At 39.8% G+C, this 20857-nt stretch overlaps 1 protein-coding gene and 1 non-coding gene across 4 annotated transcripts in view; both read right to left on the bottom strand.

The window, feature by feature from the left end:
- Positions 1 to 7237, bottom strand: part of Lpgat1 (lysophosphatidylglycerol acyltransferase 1) — a 72152-nt gene extending 64915 nt beyond the window's left edge. The window contains exons 1-2 of one of the 3 annotated variants that reach the window (XM_026387405.2): positions 7027 to 7237; positions 5439 to 5703 (exon numbers count right to left, since the gene is read on the bottom strand). In XM_026387405.2, coding sequence (XP_026243190.2) covers positions 5439 to 5694 — 256 coding nt within the window. In that variant the 5' untranslated portion in view covers positions 5695 to 5703; positions 7027 to 7237. Of the gene's footprint in view, positions 1 to 5438; positions 5704 to 6578; positions 6813 to 7026 lie in introns of those variants that run through there. The other 2 variants (XM_026387408.2, XM_026387407.2) reach the window with 2 other exon arrangements.
- A 12100-nt stretch (positions 7238 to 19337) lies between these two features.
- Positions 19338 to 19501, bottom strand: LOC113181858 (U1 spliceosomal RNA). Its single transcript, XR_003300639.1, has one exon. It is a non-coding gene; the product is annotated as a U1 spliceosomal RNA (small nuclear RNA).
- Positions 19502 to 20857: the final 1356 nt, after the last annotated feature.

Here is a 20857-nt window from a genome sequence, read left to right as displayed (position 1 = left end):
TTTGCCTTTGTTCATAGAAGAGTTACTATCAAATTTTTGATCTTTCACTGTGTGGGCTATTGTTCTTTGCTTTTTTTTTTCAGGTATTTAGCCAGCTTTGTATTTTTGTGATATATATACATCACATTCATATATATATATATATATATATATATATATATATATATATATACACATATGTGTGTATGTATGTGTATATGAAGGGGGATTTTATGAAATTTCCCGTATACTGGAAATGTTTCCACTGAAGCAACAATTTTTTTACTTCTTACAGAAATCCACATTGTGATAATGCTTTCAGATGTTTCATGCTTCCAAACAAAAGGCAAATGGGATGGTAAAAATTAAGAAAACATTCTAGGGACATTATCTAAAGATCAATATTGGCTTTTTAAATACAAAAATAAACTTGTGGCAACAACAATTTCAGTTCATGCTTAAGGAGAAATACCTGTGAAACCTGTTTCAATTATCAATAACAAAAGGAACAGGATAATAATAGTATCAAACTGATAAAATTGTTGTATTAAATGACTAATAGCAAAATGACAAAGATAATTCATTAGTGTGAAACTCTTAGAACACTACTTGACTTACATTTTAATAAATGTTGGCTAACATTATTGCCTCAAAGATGTAAGTCTCAAACTGATACATTATTCAAGTAATTTAAATCCATTATAATTACTGATTAGACAAAGATACCCACAGAGAAACAGCTCCCTAATGGGGAAAAAAAAAAAAAAAAAAACAGGAATCTGAAGCCTCTCCTCCCCTAAATTCCCTATTCCCTCTCTACTACCACTAATGCTAGATCAGAAGCACCTCCTCTTTTATACCATGCTACATCTCTATTACAGCATCATTCAATATATTTTCACTGTCTCCCCACCAAAGCTGCTGTGAGTTCCTAAAAGTAAGCAATTGTGTTGGTGTCTCAGCACTTCCAACGCACCCATTCCTACACATAACAAATGTGCTAAATTAACAAATGTGTATTTTATACAATCTAGTTCACGTGATCTGGTTCAGGATTGATAGTTTATGGATTGCAACCACCTTGACATCAGACCTTTCAGGAAGGTAGGCAGCTAAGGAATTTTAGTTGGGATCAGGAATAAAAGAAATGATTGTTCAAGAGACACTTAAGCTGGGGATGTAGTTCAGAGGTAGTACTTGCCTAGAATGCATGAAGCCCTGGGTTTGATCCCCACCACACCAAAAATAACAAAAACAAAAACAAACAAAAAGAGACTAATTTAGCACTCTGTGAGGAGCAGGCAACAAATTAAGCTATAGGGTTATAAAAAAGATCCAGCTGTCACCCCCTACTAATGAGGGGAAATGTTAAAGGTAGATTAATTCTGCTGACTGTAAGTTGCCATGTTCTTTCCATTACAACAGTCTCTTTCAAATGTTGACTAAACACACTGTAACAAGACACAATCTGAGGCAACATTCAGCACAGATATACACATTTCTTATCTTTTCTATTTAACTATATTTAATTTCACTTTCCAAAAATGTTCATCTTGACATTCTATATTGGTTTTATGACTCAAAGGCTAAAAAATACTGCTCTAGAAGATACATTTTTAAAACATTCTCTGGAAATTCAAGGTCAGATATAATTCCTGAAAATTAATTTTGCTTACATAACAAATCTGGTATCCCAATAAAAAATGTAGAACACTACCAAATCAAATAACACACAAAGATGAACATATAGCCATAGCAGCTGTGAGGAACCTAAACCTCATCTGCATCAGCTTTCCCTAAAGCCACCCCAAGTAAATACCCAATCTAAGGGAAATAACATTTGCTAAGCAAAAACAGCTTAGCAGAAAGTTTCCTGGTACCCCAAGTCCCTGCCAATCAGACTGGTCCATAAGACTCTCAATCCTATATAGAAATTCTGGAGCTCCACTTATAATGAACATTTTTTAATAACTTTATTTTATTTATTTATTTATTTTTATGTGGTGCTGAGGACTGAACCCAGGGCCTTGCATGTGCGACGAAAGCATTCTACCACTGAGCCATAACCCCAGCCCCCTGAATATTTTTTTAACTATTTCATGTACAGAGACTTTAATGTACTTGGACAACAATAATTTTATTAAAATAAATGAAAGTCAAAATAAACTGCTATAAATAAACACATTTTGCTTTTCACAAAATCTCTCTCTGAAATTTGCCAACCTTCACTTAAATTGGAAAAATGGGTACACAGATTTACCCCAGATCCAAACAAAGCATGTAGAAATGAATCACTAGTTATGTCTTTTGGATAAAATACTTAAGACTTAATACTTTGTCCTTAAAATACTAGGATAAAGGCAGTATAAAACTTTTCCTCAACATGAGATACCTGTATAGCACTTCCCACTAAAAGAAATGTTAACTATCACTTCCACCTTGTAATAATAGCAAGCTAGGGAGGAACAAACTCATTGTCTTCAGAGTTCTTTCAATAAATGTGTTCCTCTGACAATGTCAGAAATAAGCAGAAAGACCAGAAAATCCTTTTTTCCACCTTCTATGTCCACAAGTAATTCTCCAGCTCTGAGAATGTAAACTAAATACAAGAAAATTCATTAAAGTCCTTGGGCTTCACCATTCATCATCCAAGAAGCATGTCAGCATTCAACGGACTCATTTTTGTGACATCTGCTGTACATTAAGAGGCAACATCACAGAACTTTAGTACATTTTTGAAGCTGGGAGCAGTGGCACACGCCTGTAATCCCAGCAGCTCAGCAGGCTGAGGCAGGAGGATCACAAGTTCAAAGTCAGCTCAGCAATTTATCAAGGCCCTAAGCAACTCAGCCAGACCGTCTCAAAATAAAAAACGAAAAACGGCTGGAGATGTGGCTTAGTGGTTCAATCCCTGGTACAAAAAAAAAAAAAAAAACTTTGTGTTACCCCAAACAGAAGTTTGTTTATTTATTTATTTGCTGTGCTGGTGATTGAACCCAGAGCCTCACATATGCTAGATGAGTCTAGCACTGAGCTACATCCCTAGCCCAGTAATCGGTGCAGAACTAGAGAACCTGACTGTGTTCTATTATGATCAGACTCTCTGAAACCAAATATTTTACATATAGGGAAAACATTTAAAATATACACACTAAAATATTCTATATTTAAGTGAGGAACTGACCAAATTGTCAAAATGAGATAGCCTAGAAAAGAGCAGATCCATCAAAGACATTGATGCAGATCGTGTCAAGACCACTTTCTAAGCAGGTAGCAAAATAAACTACAGAGTAGCTCTATAATCAGTAAGGGAATGATACCCCCAAGAAAATAAAAATACACTACAGCTGTGCTATGGCCAAAGGATAACTAACTTCAAATAGTAACTCTACATTTCTTATAATCTCAAAATCAATGACAAATTAATTTTTTTCACCTTTTTCACTTATAAATACATCACACACAAGCCCAAACATTTCAATAATTTTGTTGCATTTAAAGTAGAAACAACTTCTGGAATCTGTCTGTAAAAAGCTAATGAGCTCATTTAAAATGAGCATACTTAAGTATAAAGAATAAAATAATTAGTATCAAAATATATTTGGGGGGGCTGAGGTTGTGGCTCAGAGGTAGAGCGCTCACCTGGCATATGTGGGGCACTGGGTTCAATCCTCAGCACCACATAAAAATAAAATAAAGGGGGGCTGGGGATGTGGCTCGAGCGGTAGCGCGCTCGCCTGGCATGCGTGCGGCCCGGGTTCGATCCTCAGCACCACATACCAACAAAGATGTTGTGTCCGCCGAGAACTAAAAAATAAATAAATATAAAAAAATAAATAAATAAATAAATAAAATAAAGGGAGCATGGGAGGAATAGATGAAATCTAGATAGCGCAGAGGGGTGGGAGGAGAAGGGAGGGGGCACAGGGTAATTAATGATGGCTGAATGTGATGATCATTATTATCCAAAGTACATTTATGAAGACACAAATTGGTGTGAATATACTATGTATACAACTAGAGATATGAAAAATTGTGCTCTATATATGTAATAAGAATTATAACGCATTCTGCTGTTCTACATAAATATAAATAAATAAATAAAGGTGTTGTGTCCACCTACAACTAAAAAATAAATATTTAAGAAATATATATTTGGAAAAGCTCAAACTATATCAAGCAAAGTCATTCAAAGACAGCAATGAAATTCCATTAAAAATTCAGCATAACAGATTTGAACTTCATTTTTTTTCTCTACCACTGCTACTGCTTCTGGTTCTAAAAGTGAAGCTGAAGCTCACCTACTATACATAAAAAGCAGGAATCTCAACAAGACACAGGACAAGAAAGCAATGAACACCTATCCCTGGGGTTTCAGTACTTGCAGAGTAATAAATGGCATTGCTGGAAGGAGAAAAGGCTTCATCTGGGGCAACTGAGAATATTCTGACAACAGCAAGAGTCTGTCAGGCTCCATAAAAGCTCTGTACTGTCAGTCCTTCTCTCCTGTGTATGGTCAAAATCTGCAGATGCAGCCTCGGCAGGAAAAGAAGGAGACCAAATTTAAAAATGGAGAACTGCTATGCTGCTTAACCTTGAGAGTAGGCACCCACCTCACTGTTCTAAGCTCTCAACTGCAGACTACTGACACCAGCATCTGTGGCATGATTGTTAAGGAAACTGCCAGCCAGTTAAACATGTCTGTGATAAAAAGCCTCCACATCTGACAAGCACTAGAAACCTCAATGTGTTCTTCATTATCTTAATTCTTGGAGGAAAAAAAAAATCAAGTAAGTATAATAATGGACATCGCATTTTCACAGAAGCATTAAGTTCTCAAAGTACATATGGTTTATAAAAAGAAAATAAACACTACTTTTCATTTAATTCTATGACAGTCCACTTCAGACTGGTCCCCAAAATGCAATTTAAAAGCAGAAATAGAAATCTGCTTAAAAGCACTCAAGAGAGAAACAAGCTTAACACAGACAACTTAATTTTTAAAACTTAACACTGAGATAATACATAGATTATAGAGGGAAAAAACACAAAAAGCCATTTTTGTTTGGCTTATAATGTTATTAACATAGTTCAATATCACATTAAATGAAAAAACTTATTAAACTGCCTATGCACAAATCTGGTTCGTCATTATTCTCAATTCCCAATGTTTATGGGCTAAACATCTTTATAAACCCTCAAGTCCTACATAATGCACTCCTGTTTCTCTACAAGAGCTCTCCCAGTTTTAACAAATGAATGTCAATCACATTAAAAATTTAATTTAAGGAATTTAAGAGAAACCAAATAGGATTGTTTTTCGTTTATTTTTCAATAGTGTAAGCATAAAAGCATCTTCAACCCCAAGCATAGCAAATATTCTGTCATGTCTACTGACTTAAGCATAACATTACAGATTTTTTTTCAGATGCATTAAACAAAAGTGCTCACATTCTTACCTGTATATCCAGCGAACCATCCCCAGGAAGCCACCATTCCTAAAAGCCATTTATACATGGTTCCTTCAATATACCAGAACCGCTTACTGTCCAGCACTCGAAGGGGCTGCAGAACAATTACATAGCAGACGTAGGATGGAATAGCAACCAGGTTGTTGAAGATCATGAAGGCAAATCTCATCAGAGCTTTCACCAAGATCCAGCCCCTTCGTGGAACTTCTTCCAAAGTCGCAGCCATTCTCACATTGGAGTCCATTCTGTCTTCCTGGGGTGAAAGGAAAATTCATTTAAAAAGGAAAATGGACTAAACACATCTAAATAGTCACCAGCAAAGAATCGCCTCCAGCACAAAAATAAAAGACTAGGGTCTAAGCTTTCCGGGTGCAGTACCTCAGCTATCTCACCGGCAAATTCCAGAGGGGGACAGAGAGCGAGGGAGAAGGAACCGCGCAAGGTCAAGGGAGCGGTTCACCGGGGCACTCGGGGCATGTCATAATATATTTAGCAAATGATAATACAATTCCCACTCCTAATTGGAGGCGGTCCCCGCACCGCGTCTCACTGCGGTCGTCTTTCTAGACTTTAAAGAAGAAAAACCAACCCGCTAGCTTCAGACACCCTCAGTGTCTCCCAACTGAGGGTACACAAGTGAAAGGACTGAAGCAGGCACCTCTCGGTCAGATTTCCCAGAGAGCGAGAAGCTAGGCGTCCTCTCCACCACCATTCCTGCACATTGATTCATCCCTTTAAAAGGTCCCTCGCATCAGCCAAGAGTTACGCTCAAAATTCTCATTTGCAGCAATAGGTTTTTTTTTTTTTCCTTTTTCCTTTTTTTTTTAAAAGAAAAAAAGGAGAGGGGCCTAGAAAAGAGAAGATAAAAGGTGAAAGGAGAAAAGAGGGGCTTAATAAGGCAAAAACGAGAAAGCAGTAGGGGGAGGGGAGCAAAAGCCAGAGGGAGGTAAAGGCAGGAGGCCAGGGATGAAGAGAATGAGGTCTGCGACCGGAGGACCGGGAAGCGAGGAATGATGAAAGAAACGGGGACGAGGAGGGGACCACCGCGAGCTGGCTGGGGCACCGGCAGCGGTTTCCGCGGAGGAGGAAGGGGTCGGGCGGCGGGCGCGGGCCGCGCTCCGGGCTCACCTCGGCGGGAGCGGGCGGCAGGCAGCGAGAGGCGAGCGGCGGCAGAGCGCTAGGGCGAGCGAGGTCGGGAGCCCGCGGCCCGGGACGCGGGACGGGGCGGTGGCGGGTGTCCCCTGCCGAGAGGTCGCGGTCATGGACGCGGCGGCGGCCGAGGCGGCCCAAGGCGCTGCGCGAGCGGGCGCGAGAGCGCCCTACTCCCCTCGCGACTGCCTGCGGACAGAGGGACGGCAGGGACTCAAGAGGCCGGACCTGTCACCGGGGCGGGTCCCGGGGAGGCGGGCGGATGCCCCGCGCCCCCGCCTCCTCCCCCGGGCCTACCGCGCCCTCGTCCCTCAGGCCGCCGCCGCCTCCTCCCCGGGCCACGCGACGACACCCCTTCCCCGCCCCCAGCGCCTTCCCGGGCCCGGCTCCACCGCGCCGGGCCTGCACCCGCCGAGCCGGAGGTTACCTCGGACTAGCCGGAGTCGGGCCCCGGCTGCGGGAGCAAGAGGAGCCGGAAGAATGCATGGCCGGCGGCGGGGCCGGCGGAAGGAGGCGGCGGCGCGGCCCGGCCCCGCTCCGGCAAAAGCGCGGCTCGCGCCGATTCCCTGGCGGCTCCAAGTCTTGGTCCCCGGGGCCCAGCTGCGTTCGCCCGGGCTGGCGGGGAGGGGCGGCGGGAGGAAGCGGCGGGAGTCGGGACTGCGGCGGAGCCGCCCCCAGAGCGCCCTCTAATGAAAGCGCGGCGGCCGCCGCCCGCGACCCGACCCTGCTCGTCGGCGGGTCTGGGCCCGGGGCTGCCTGGCCGTTAGGCCAGGACCTCGCCGAGCCAGAACCCAAGCTGAGGGCGGTTCTGAGAGGTCTAGGAATGAACACCAACCCTTACACCACACGCCGAGTGCTTCGGTCCAAACTGAGAGCCCCTTTCAGCCCAAACCGCCGCTTTTCATTGTTAGAGCGCCTCTGCCAAAAGTGGGAAGCTGTCTCCTTGAAGACTGAATGTCCTTTTTTCATTCCTAATGAAACCCAGTTGTGCTCCTGGCTTTTCTTCTAAACATCCCCAGAGTATTAAGGTCTAGAGTTTTAAATCAATTCCTTTAAGCGCCAGAGTTCTTGTTTCTGGAAAGCACCCGGAACATTAATGACAATTCCAATTTCCCATCCTCCCTCACCCTAGATGAAAAGGAATTCAGTGGGAATCCAGTGATCTACACAGAAAGACTGAAATTTGGTTAGTCAAGAAAGGAAAAGCACTTAACCAAGTCCCTAGAATTGAACAAATCCTCAAAAAACTGACTATAGGAACTCCTAGACAGGACACACAATACTGGCAGGTACTGTAGCTGCTTTCTGGTTGAAAGACTGGACCACAGGAAGGAAAACAAAGAAATAGCCTAATGGTTGGTCCACTTGAACAGTCTCAAATGATCTGCCTAAATTTGTTTTTAAAAACCTAACTTTAAAAATCTTATGCCCCTTCATCACAATTTTAAATAGGAGGGCACTTTTTCCATGTCCCTAGAGCATTGTTGTATTTGAATAAGTACAATATATTCTGCTTGTTTTGAAAATGTTGTTCACTATGTTGCTTTGGATTCTTAAAGCACAGTCTTCTCAAAGCACAGTCTGTCTTGAAAAAAATATTAGATTCTTTTCATTTATTATTAGTTTATTTTTATTCATGTGTTATCTATTTCACTAATGTTATATTTTATGTGTGTGTGTGTGTGTGTGTGTGTGTGTGTGTGTGTCTGTGTAGTACTGGGGATTAAAGCCAGGCCCTTGCACATACTAGGCAAGCACTCTACCAATCAGCTACACCCCATCCCACTAATATTATATTTTAGCTGTATAGGTCATAAAAAAGCACAGGCCAAGTCAGGAAACTGTTCACAGAAGCTCAACTGATGTATAGCAATAGAAAAGCTAGATATGCCCATTCTATTCCTTGTATTCTGTCTTTTAAATAAATCATGAGCAAAATAATATATGTATTTTAGATTATTGTTCACAAGGTATCATTATATTCTTAAGGAACCTAGTACCTAGTGAGGCACATATTTCTTTGCAAGAGTAAATTCCCCTAAAGATTCCATTCTTTCCTTCCCATTCAGCTTTCCCACATGCTGAGTAAACACAGGCTGACACCTGGAGAGAGATAACCTACAATGGGATTTACGCCTAGTTCCTGAAGGTGGAACATCTGCCTGAGCACCAGATACACCAGCACTTAATGAGATGAAATTAGTACCTGCCAGCCAAGCCCAGAAAAGAGCCAGAAGAGGTCTGTCCAGCAGGACCTGAAGCAGTGGGTCTCAAGCTTTAGTGTGGGAAAAAAAAAAAAATCACTTGGAATGTTTACCAAAAAAAGAAAGAAAGAAAGAAAGAAAGAGCAAAGAAAAGCCTTGATTCTTAGGCCTCATACCAGAGCAATTTAACACTTCTGTATCCAGAGGGCCTAGAAGCTTGCTTTTTAAAAAGTATCATAAATGATTCTCATGTAGGTAGTATAATCAGGTTGCTTTAAAAACCTCAACCTAGAGTTATCCTGAAATGATCACATCCTTTTCTAGACCCTTCATAATTTTAATCATTTGATCATATCTGTTCTCATCTGTACTAATCTGCTAGGGCTGCCCCAGGCTGAGTGGGCCTAAACAGAGACTAATTTGCTCACAGTTCTGGAGACCAAAATCAAAGGTCAAGATGTGGGCAGGTTTGATTTCTTCTGAGGTTTGCTTCTTGGTTTGCAGGTGCCACATTTTCACTGGGTGTTCACATGGTCATCTCCCAGTACATGCACCTGTCTGCTTGCTCTTCTTAGTTTCTCTCTCCAAATCTGTTCTTATAAGGACAACTGAGATTGGATTAGGGCCCACATTGATGTCTGCATCTTAACTTACTTACCTGTTTAAAGACCCTATTTCCAAAGAGTCACAATCTGAAAAAGGAGAGGTTAGGACTTCAACATATGAATTATGGGGGCACAGCTGAGCTATAACATCCTTCTACTCTTTTCTAAATTCTACCATTTCACTAGCTCCTCATAGGAAGGACCTGGAATCCCTCATCTCATTGATCATTGCAGATGTTCTCCTGTTGACCAGCTCCAACCTCATTAGACTTCAGGTGGCTGGTGTTAAGGATTGAACCCAGGGCTTGCACACCTGCTAAGCACATGCTCTATCCCCAACCTGTCATTCGAATTTTCTTGAAGCTCAGTAAAACACATCGTGTTCCAGGTACAGATATGCCCTAGTTTTGTGCCAAGGGTGTGTGTGTATGTATGTATGTCTTTAACTTTCTGACCACATAAACACATTGAGTTTTAAGATAATGTGGCAACCAGGTGCAGTGGCACAGGCCTGTAATCCCAGTAACCTGGGAGGCTGAGGCAGGAGGATTGCAAATTTGAGTCCAGCCTCAGCAATTTAGTGAGACCCTGTGTCAAAACAAAAAATAGGGCTGGAAGTGTAGCTCAGTAGTGGACACCCCTGGTTTTAATCCTCAGTACCAATAAATAAATAAATAAATAATTCATCATCTACAAATCATGAAAAATTGTGCTAACATCTTCTGGGAACAATTTCAGGTAATGCTTATATTTATTTCTTGTATTTCACAGTTCATTTTGTATTCTTTCACTTTACATACAATACCTTCCTCTTGCCTTTTTTGTTCTCTACCATACTTCAGCCACTTAGGCAACCTGCTTACCCCCACTGCACTGCAGGCAGATGGATATATAAATGCTGTGGAGAGCCAGGCATGGTGGCACACGCCCGTAATACCAGTGATTCAGGAGGCTGAGGCAGGAGGATTGAAAGTTCAAAGCCAGCCTCGGCAATTTAGCAATGCCCTAAGCAACTTGGCAAGACCCTGTCTCAAAATAAAATATAAAAAGTGCTGGGGACATGCCGTAGTGAATGAGTGCCCCTGGGTTCAATCCCTGGTACGTACATACATACATACATACATACGTACATACATACATACATACATAAATGCTATGGATGACTGTAACAGGGAGATTGAGATGGCCAGTTTTTCAAGTTAGATCTGCAGAAAGCAAGGACCCTCTTCAATGACAGTTAGGTTCCTGTTCCCTCAACCTTTATCAAAACCTGAAATCCAGAATTTCAGAGCTTTCATGTATACCACCAATAGGAAAAATGGGAGACAGACCTCACCCTGTAGTCATAGGTGTGATAGTTTCTGTTTTGAAAGCTCTACAGAGATAGTCCTCTAAGAGAGCAATGGGACTTCTCACATTTCCTGGAGTCTCCAGACATTTGAAAACAATCTAACCATAACACCTTAGAAGGTTTAATTCTACCCATCTGGTTCACATATATGCAACAAATTAGGTTATAACCAGAGAGGAGTTCCCTAGGGCAAAAAATCCTCTTGGGCCCTCTTTTTTTTCCCCCCTCTCCTAGTGGCAATTAAAAAAACATTTTGTTTACCTGTGTTGGTTTCTACACTGAAGTTCCAATGAACTATTTCCTCTCCAGGGGAAACCCTACCAACCATTTTGTATATGTGCAATGACTTGGCACAGGACCCACATCACTAGAAAAGAATGGTTAGTTAAAAATCATCATCCTTGGGCTGGGGATGTGGCTCAAGCGGTACCGCAATTGCCTGGCATGAGTGGGGTGCAGGGTTCGATCCTCAGCACCACATAAAAATAAAATAAAGATGTTATGTCCACTGAAAACTAAAAAATAAATATTAAAAAATTCTCTCTCTTTAAAAAAAAAAATCAGCAGCCTAAAAGAGTTAGGCTTTGCCACCAATGTCAGCTTTAACTTCAAACAAAAAAGGGAAATATATGTATGGATGTTCTCTATTAGTATCAGTAATCATTTAATATAGGACCTACTGGGTTTATAACTTTAAAATCTTTTAATCAAGGTAAATTTTATTTAAAGACGGTCAAATCACCAAGATTTGACCGTCTTTAAATAAAATACAAAATAGAGCTGGGGATGTGGCCCAGTGGTTGAGTGCCCTTGAGTTCAATCTATGGTACCCCCCCAAAAAAAATTAACAATAGGATAGAGTGAATGGTGAAATCATCATCATCTTTCAAACCATGGTCAGAAGAAATAATGTTACTAATACTCCATTTTAAATTTTACTTTGATTGAAAATAGATTATTTCGGTAACAATCTATGGCTAGAAGTACCTCAGTTTAACCACTAACTTTATAAAATAATAGTACCTTTTTATTATTAAAACATCTTCCTTCTTCTATTCTCAAGCTATCAACTAATTCCCATCCATCTTAGATAATAGGGTTGTAGTATTTTTTCTTAAATGACCATTTTTAATATTGCGTTTTCCTGTTTTAACAGTGTTTTTCTACATTCTTCCGAATCAATCTGGTTTACTTCAGGGCCTTCTACACCTGATTCCTCACTGATTGTTCTAGAAGAGTTTATTAACCAACAGCCATACACACTGAAATGCTTCAATTAGATTCAGGTGGCAGAGGCTGGTGCTGCTGGACAGCTGGCTGGCTTCCTCCTTTACCCCATACTATTACTATTTTCAGTGAGTACCATAAAGTTGAAAGGCTGGAAAACATTGTCAAATTCTCTTTCCATTCTTATTACTTCCCAACCAGCCCTTTCTATTCTTAAAGAAGTATACCTTCACTCTGATGGTACCCCACCTACAATGCCATCCTTCTCCCTGACCATCATTTAACTACCAGGAAAAGCCTGTCTCCTCATCCAGGACTCAAGTCCTTTCCCTGAGTTATCTATTGCATGTATAGAGAACACTACATCCAGCCAGGCACAGTGGTGCATGCCTATAATCCCAGTGACCTCGGAAGCTCAGGCAGGAGGATTACAGATTCATAGGTAAGCCTCAGCAAATTAGCAAGGCCCTGAGAAACTTAGTAAGAGAGACCCTGTCTCAAACTATTAAATAAAAATGGCTGTGGATGTAGCTCAGTAGTGAAGTGCCCCTGGGTTTAATCACCAGTACAAAGAAAGAAAAAAAGAGAACAGCACACACAATTTACTTGGTTCTTTTTACACATTCCTTCTACTTTCTTGTAGTACTTCGTAGCTACAACCAACCTTCCAACTATGAATCTCAAGTTTGAGGAGCTCAGTATACAACCTAAAGACACTTAAGAAGTTCTGGGAGCAGATTCACATGTCTTCATTCAGACTGCAAGCAAATTCCTACTCTCCCATCTCACTTCTTTATCTGCTGGTCTCTCAGTAGATTCATTCTTCTAATAATTCTGTCCTTCCACACTCCATCCTCTGGTTCAAACACAAATATTTCTTCATCCTCTCTACATCCTTGGGAAAGCTAGGTCTTCAAAAGGTCCTGGTTCCCCCGAGTTTCCAGCCAAACTACTCTCCTTATAGTCGCCTTAATTCTAGCTTGACATTTCCCTGGATTTTGCCCATAGAAATTTCTAGAATAGTACCTTGACTAGCTTTGAACCAGATTATACCCCCTACCTTCTGGCCTCACCTCCTCCCCAAAGAAACCAGTAAATCTCACATCTCAAGTTTTCTTTTGTGACTCCAAGTCTTAGTATTCATAACACACTCCTCACTTCTGGAAACCTTCATTTCTCCAGTACTCTGTGTTTCTGGGTTTCCATACAAATTAAACAAACAAACAAAAATCACTGGGGATATCTTTGTTCTGGTATTAGAGTGGTGGAACTTAGTGATGTTTGACAAGAGAGAGGAATTCAATAGAAAAGGAACACTGGATAATTCTACTTAAGAGTGGAGGAAGTAGGGTGTGGAGAAGTTAAGGGACTTTCTCACCACACACTAGATCAGAAATTGGGTTGCTGTGGTCCTAAGGTGACCCACTGATTCTGGTTTACTCAGGACTTTCATATTTTTAGCATTGTAAATTCCATATTCCAGGAACATCCTCAGTCCTGGCAAATGGTTGGTGAACCTATGTGACCTGACTCCTAGGTCTCCAAGCAATCCCCTAGCAAGGTTATAGAGGTCCAGCTCCCCCCTACACCCTGCCCCCTTTTGCTTTGCTAAATCTGCCTCCTGGTGATCTGGCACATCAGAGGCTAACAAGTCATTCAGGCTGATAGTGATATTCAATGTTTTGTTTAAAGAATATCACTTGTCCTTACCTGGCTTAACTTTCCTGGGTTAAATTGCTTATCCAAACCTTCTGCAGTGTAGAATAAATCATAAGCGGTCTGAGCAGAATTTTTCACTCTGCTCCTACATTAATTGTGTGTTTAAGGTTAATTTATCAGTTTGGGGACTGAGCCTGTTGGCTGAGACTCTGGTACAATGAAAGCCATGCCACCTTGCATTTCACTAGTGCTTTACAGACATCAAAGCTCTTTTGCACACACATGATCTTATTGATGCTAATGAAAAAATTAAAAATGCACAAACTGAAATAGGTAGACACTTATTGCTTCGAAGAAGTAAGAAGAAGAAGGAACGAGAATTTCTTTACAGGTGGTTTTCTCTTGAAATGTCTTTAAGAAATTTTTTACTATTCATTCCTTCATACCTTTGTTTCTTTGAAAGTTTTGTCTTCAAAGCATAAACTGAAGTGGAAATCTAAAATATTTGAAATCAACAACTGGCAACCAGCCTTGAGAAACCCCCAAGTAGAGCTGGGGGATCTTGGATCCGTTCCTATTTTAGTGCTAGGAAATTTAAAAAGCTGTGGGCAAAAGAGTGAGGCTAAAATTCAGCCTCTTCAAGTATGGGAATTTCAAAGGTTAGAACCGTTCAAGTTAAATTCATACATAGTTTAATTCTTGTATTAAGTGTTGGTAGTTTCAGCTGCTCTGGGTTATGCTGAACCGAATAACAATCTTAAAAAAAAAAAAAAAGCAACATGATCTATTTCAATGTTTCTTAGACATGTCTAATCATAGGATTCACCTGGGGTTCTTTTGCCACTCTATGTTCATGTAAATTTCTGAAAGAACTTGTTAAATGCTGATTCTGGGGCCCCATTCTCAGGGTTCTGATCCAAGGATCTCTGGCTTTAAAAAGCATCTTCCTGTGATCTGAGGCAGTTGATCTGAGGCTCTCTACAGTCTTGCTCTTCACACCTGCCACCATAGTGTCAACAGGGATGTTTTAGACATGCAGAATTTCAGTCTATACCCCAGATCTCCTGAATTAGGATCCTAATAAAACTCCCAGATGATTTGTGTGTGCATAAGGTTCAAAAGACTATAATTCAACAAACAACATCATATCAATTCAGAAATTGGAACAAGTTTTTTTTTTTTTTTTTTGGAGGGGGGAGCTCTTGACATATGCTCACCAAATATTTGTAAGATGAATGTATTTTTATGGAAGACGGACTAAAGAAGTCCCCCTAACTTTATAAGACATAAACTAACTTGTACCAGGCACAGTGGCACATGCTTGTAATCCCAGCAGCTCCAGAGGCTCAGGCAGGCGGATCATCAGTTCAAAGCCATCCTCAGCAAAAGAAAGGTGCTTAGCAACTCAGTGAGACCCTGTCTCTAAATAAAAATACAAAATAGTACTGGGGATGTGGCTCAGGGGTCAAGTGCCCTTGAGTTCAATCCCAGTACCCAACCCTCCCCCCAGAAAAAAAAAGTTAACTAACTTGCATTGGCAAAATCTGAATAAAACCAAAGTCTGGATTAAGTGTAACGGACAGATATATAAAGCTGTTTTATATATTAATCAATAAGCACTTATTAGGTGTTTGATATGGACCCAGATGTTGCTTCTCCCATTCTATTGGGGATAAAGAAAGCTAATATAGAGACTTTTAGACTCTATATTATTAATGAAATGCCCTTATGCTATGTGGATAGTTGTTTACAACGGCAATTCAAAGAAAGGGAAGCAGACTGGAACAGTAAAAGAAGTGGAGAAGGAGTGGGTGAGCTGGTCAGTAAGGAGTGTGTGGGATTTATCTTGGCTGACAGGAAGCCTTCCCAGGAAGGAGGAACACAAGGAAAGTAAAACTAAAAATGTTCAACCCCCATCACCCTTCCCCCCACACACAAATCAAAATTAAAAATGTTTTTTATTTTTCTGAGGTGTTCTAAAGAGGTGACTGGCCCCATTGTGGCAAAGGTTTAAAAAGAGCTAGGAGTGGAACACTAGAAGGTTATGCAGAATGAAACAGAATTATAGAGCATTTTGAAAGTCAGAAGTAGATCTTGCTATGCATGTGTTTAGCAGATGCTGATTATTTCCCCCAATATCCCTTCCTTCTTTCTTTCTTTCTTTCTTTCTTTCTTTCTTTCTTTCTTTCTTTCTTTCTTTCTTTCTTTCTTTCTTTCTTTCTGGTAAGAGGATTTAAAAAAAAAACAAACTCAGGCCTATATCATATGAAAACCAAGACATTTCCAAATCTCCTTCGCAAAGATAATCATTTGACTATGTTCCTGCTGATGAGATAGAAACAGAAGTGTCAGCTGCAATTTCTCTAATGTATCTTTAAAAGATATTCTTTACATCTTCTCCTTTCTGTTAACTAAATAGAGGTAAGGATAGCTGGATCTCAGGTATCCATTTTGGACCTAAAAGTGGAAGTTGTATACTACGGTGAGCAAACATACATGTCCAGTGCCTGATGATCAGGCCACATAACCCTGGACTGCTTTCCTCTAGACTTTAACATGAGAGAGTCTATAAATTCGATGTGATTTTCTTAAACCACTATTACTATACTTTGGATTTTTCTGCCATGCATGAACAAACCTAACTTGAACAAATAAAACATGTAATTCAAAGTTTAAAAAAAATGCAACCAGGAACTGCTATGATTTGAATAAGTGTCCCCCAAATGGCCATGGGTCTGAGGCTTGGTCTCTAGTCTGTGGTGTTTTGGGAAGGTGGTGGAACCTTTAATAGACAAGGCCTTGAGGACTTGTGGGAAGTCTTCCTATCATTGGGAGTGTGCCCTTGAAGGGGATACTGGGGCCCCAGCCCCTTTCTTTTCTTCTCTAAAGTGTCCTGACCATGAGGTGAATGGCTTTATGCCATCACATACTCCTGCCATGATATGCTGCCACAGGCCCAATGCAGCAGAACCAATCAGTCATGGATTAAAACCTCCAAAACTGTGAGCCAAAATAAAGTTTTTCTCTTTATAACTTGATTTATCTCAGATATTGGTTACAGTAACAGAAGCTGGATAACCCAGATATCATCCCAGTTCCACCTTTTACTAACCCTATGACCCTAATATGTTAGCTACCTAATTTCTCTATGCCTTTGTTTCCTCATTTGTAAAGAAGGGAGGAGGTCTCAGAGGGTGATTGTGAGGAGCAAACAATATTAAATTTACACAGGACTGGTGCATACTATACTCTTAATAAGTATGCTTTTTTTTTTTTTTGCAATACTTCAGATTTAAACCCAGGCGTACTATACCACAGAGCTATATCACAGCCCTTTTTATTTTTTATTTTGAGTCAGGGTCTCACCAAATTTCTAAGGCTGGCCTTGAATTTGCATTCTCCTGCCTCAGCCTCCCAAGTCACTGGGATTATAGGCCTACACCATCATGTGTAGCTACTATTTTTAATTATACACAAGGGTAGGTCAGCAAATCAATTTGGAACACGATGGTTGTGGAAATTTTGACAGAATTTACATCTAAAAGATTGGCATGGCAGTAGCAGACATTATAGTTTGGAAGGTAAAAGAAGCAGGAAAATATTTTCAAAGTCTCAAGTCTGGCCTATGGCATTAGCAGTAGAACTGAAGCGGATGTCTATTGAGCCCCTTGTATGTGCCAGGCACATTCTAGGATTTAAATCCACAGTGATAAACAAAAACACACATGGTTCTTATCGAGTTTACAGCCTGGTAGGAGAAGCATACATTAAATACTAATGAGTAATCCTATAATGACATACTCTGATAAGTATCCTGAAGGAAAGGAACAGAACATTCTAAGAGCTTGTATCAGAGGGATCTGACATAGTAAGAGAGGATTAATTAAGATACGAAGAATGATCCTGAGTTAACTAAGTGAAGGAGAGCAGAAAGTACATCCCCCAAAGGAAACTGAAGGACAAGGCCTATGGTGAAAAAGTAAAAACACACAGGTAAATTCTTGAAATTAAGGTAGAGCCAGCACACCCAGAGTGGTGAACCCAGAGGATGCCAGCTCTGAGAGAAGCTGGAAAGGTAGGTAAGCACCCTGTAGGGCCTCACAAACTACCAGGAAGGCTTTTATTCCAGGGGCAACTGCTGCCTTTATTGAGGGTCATTTAAACTATCTCAGATCAATGGTTTCACAAGGAAACTGGTCTTCTTTATAGCCTACCAACCATACCTAACACCAAGCAGGTCTGCTATAAGGAAAGCCAAGAGAAGGGGCATGGGGGTAGGAAAGATGGTGGAATGGACAAACATCATTACCCTAGGTAGATGTATGATGACACAAATGTTGTGACTCTACTTTGTGTACAACCAGAGAAATGAAAAATTGTGCTTAAAAAAAAAAAAAAAAGAACCTGGATATGCTCTAAAAGTTTTTGCCTCCCACTGGAAAGTGCTTCAACGGTTTCCACGAGTGATTTGTTTAAAAATTTTTTGTAGAACTGCATTTCTGGAAGTATTTTAATAACTTGTTTCTGCATATTCCAAGACTCATGTACTGAAGATAGCTAAAGAAATTATTGTTTACCTACGATTGTCATTGTGGTTTGTGGTAATTTTAACATTCTTTGCAAGTTGTTCCAATTTTTTAGTAGATATATAGTTCCACCTTTTTAATTGTGGTACTCTTTTTTGCATCAGAAAACTAACTGATGGCCTTATCAATAAAAGATTCAAATTGTGAGCCAAGAAAAAATAATGAAAAAAATTGATGTTATAGAATCAAAACTTATGCATAATTGCCTTTTTGTTTGTTTTTCTCCAGTTATATATAAAGCCTTAAATAAGCCTATAGAAACTTTTAGTGTTTTTTTAAAATCAATGAAGTACATACATGTTTTCTTTGCAAATTAATAATTAGCATGTTTTAATATTATTAAGTTTCATTCTAAAAGAGCCCAACTATACCCAGTAGCATTTCATGATTTTAACTTGAATGAATTAGTTTTATTATAAAATACAATACAAATAATTTTAATGAAATAATACTGAAAATCTTATGACTGTGACCAGGATACACTTAGATGACTGGGGGTCAAGTGTATCAGCAGCAGGAGCAGATGTGCTTGTCTACAATAAACCCTGCCTTCTTCTCTGAGGATAATTGATTCATCCAAAACAGCTAAAAGGCTGCTCCAATGTCTAGACACTCCAAAGAAGCTGAGTTGGCGATTATGCAGTACCCATACACCAGCAACCCACCATCAGGGTCATCTTAGACCTTGTCACGACCCAGAACTGCTTCAATTATGAGATCTTAAGCCCCATTATTCCCATCTCTGACCACAACTTCCTGTTCTTTCAGCTCTCACTCTCTCACATCTAGACCTTGAAACCCACCACTCATTCTTTTCCTCCCACTTCTCCTCTGGGCTTCTCTCACCTCTCTAATCACCTTGATCACAATCATGCTCACTATTTCCTCAACTTGCCCTTCCCTAGTCTTTATCTTATATCTGCCCAGCAAACTAGAATGGGCCCTAAATCCTTTTTTGTCATACTCATATTGAGGCTGTTGGGCTTAGTTAAAAAAAAAAAAAAAATCACACAGCAGAACTCAACCATCCCTCTGAGTCATTTGGAATCTTTTTATAGCTCCCTAATCAGATTCCTATCCTGTTTGATTCATTTCTTATTCTTTTTCAAGGGAAAGTGCAAATTCAGTACCCTACTACCACAAATTATGCAGTTGAGTTTCCTGCATTTGGAGAAATCACAAGGGTCAGCATATCTGGAGTGCAATGGGTAAGATCCACCCTGGGAAAATCACCTATGTGATCACATTATCTCCCCTGTCAGGTAAGTATCCGTTTGTCTCATTTCAAATATAATATATTTTTAAATAGATGTCCCCAACTTATGATAGTTTGACTTATAATTTTTTGACATTATGATGATGCAAAAGTGACATGCAATCAGTAGAAACTATACTTCCAATTTCAAATTTTGATATTTTCCTGGGCTAGCAATATGTAGTACCATATTCTCTTGTGATGCTGGGGAGCAGCTCAGAACTGCAGCTCCCAGTCAGTCGAAGATCAGAAAGGTAAACAACCAATATTTTACAGTATGCTGTCTTGCTAAAGCTATGATATTAGATGGCTTAGATGTATTGCAAATATTTTTTACTTAGATGATATTTTCTACTTAATGATGGGTATATCAGCATCTCTTCTTGAAACTCAATGGAAATCTTCTCCCCTCGGTCTCATCAGAAGTCCTTACTTTCCTGCCCCAAAGTAGAAAGCCATCCATAGCCAGCTTTACATGGTTTGAAGTTTTAATTCATGTTTCTCAATTCACATTAAGCCAAAGAGTTACTTGAACTATCTCAATTTTGTTACTATTTTTAAACAATCTAATTTCTAAGTAGTCGAGAGTACCTGTTGAGCATGTGATAGGAAAAGATACAGACCCAAGGGTTCTTTAGATATGTGTATACATCATGATATAATTAAATATATTTGGTTATATATAAAGAAATATGTCCATATAAACATATAGTAATATGTGCAGGGCATACATCAGCTTTATTGAGATGCAATTCGAATATTACACAATTCACCCATTTCAAGTATGTAACAGTTTTTAGACATTGTCATCTCATATATATAAGTATATTTACAGAATTTACAGGTTTTAGTATATTTACAGAATTGTGCAACTGTTAGTAAAATCCATATTAAAATGTTTTCATCATCCCAAGAAGAAACCATGCATCCACTAGCAGTCAGTCATTCCTTTCCCCTATAATTACCTAGCCCTGGATCATTGCTATTCTATATTCTGTCTATTCTATAGATTTTCCTATTCTATATATTTCATATAAATGGACTCATACAATATGTGGTCTTTAGTGTTTGGCTTCTTTCACTTAATATGTTTGCAAGGTTTGTCCATGTTATAGAATGTACTGGAACTTCTTTTTATTACCAAATAATATTCTATTGTCTGGATATACATACATTTTATTTATCTATTCATCAGTTGATAAATGTTTGGGTTGTTTCTGCTTTGGGGCTAGTATGGATAATATTGCTGTGAACATTCATATACAAATGTTTTGCATGGACATATGACCTCCATTGTCTTGACTATTTAGGCATGAAATTGCTGGGTCACATGGTAACCCTGTGCTTAATCTTTTGAGGAACTGCTGTACT

This window comes from Urocitellus parryii, chromosome 9 (genome assembly GCF_045843805.1).
Source record: "Urocitellus parryii isolate mUroPar1 chromosome 9, mUroPar1.hap1, whole genome shotgun sequence".
NCBI lineage: Eukaryota > Metazoa > Chordata > Mammalia > Rodentia > Sciuridae > Urocitellus > Urocitellus parryii.
This window is presented reverse-complemented; position numbering and strand designations above follow the sequence as displayed.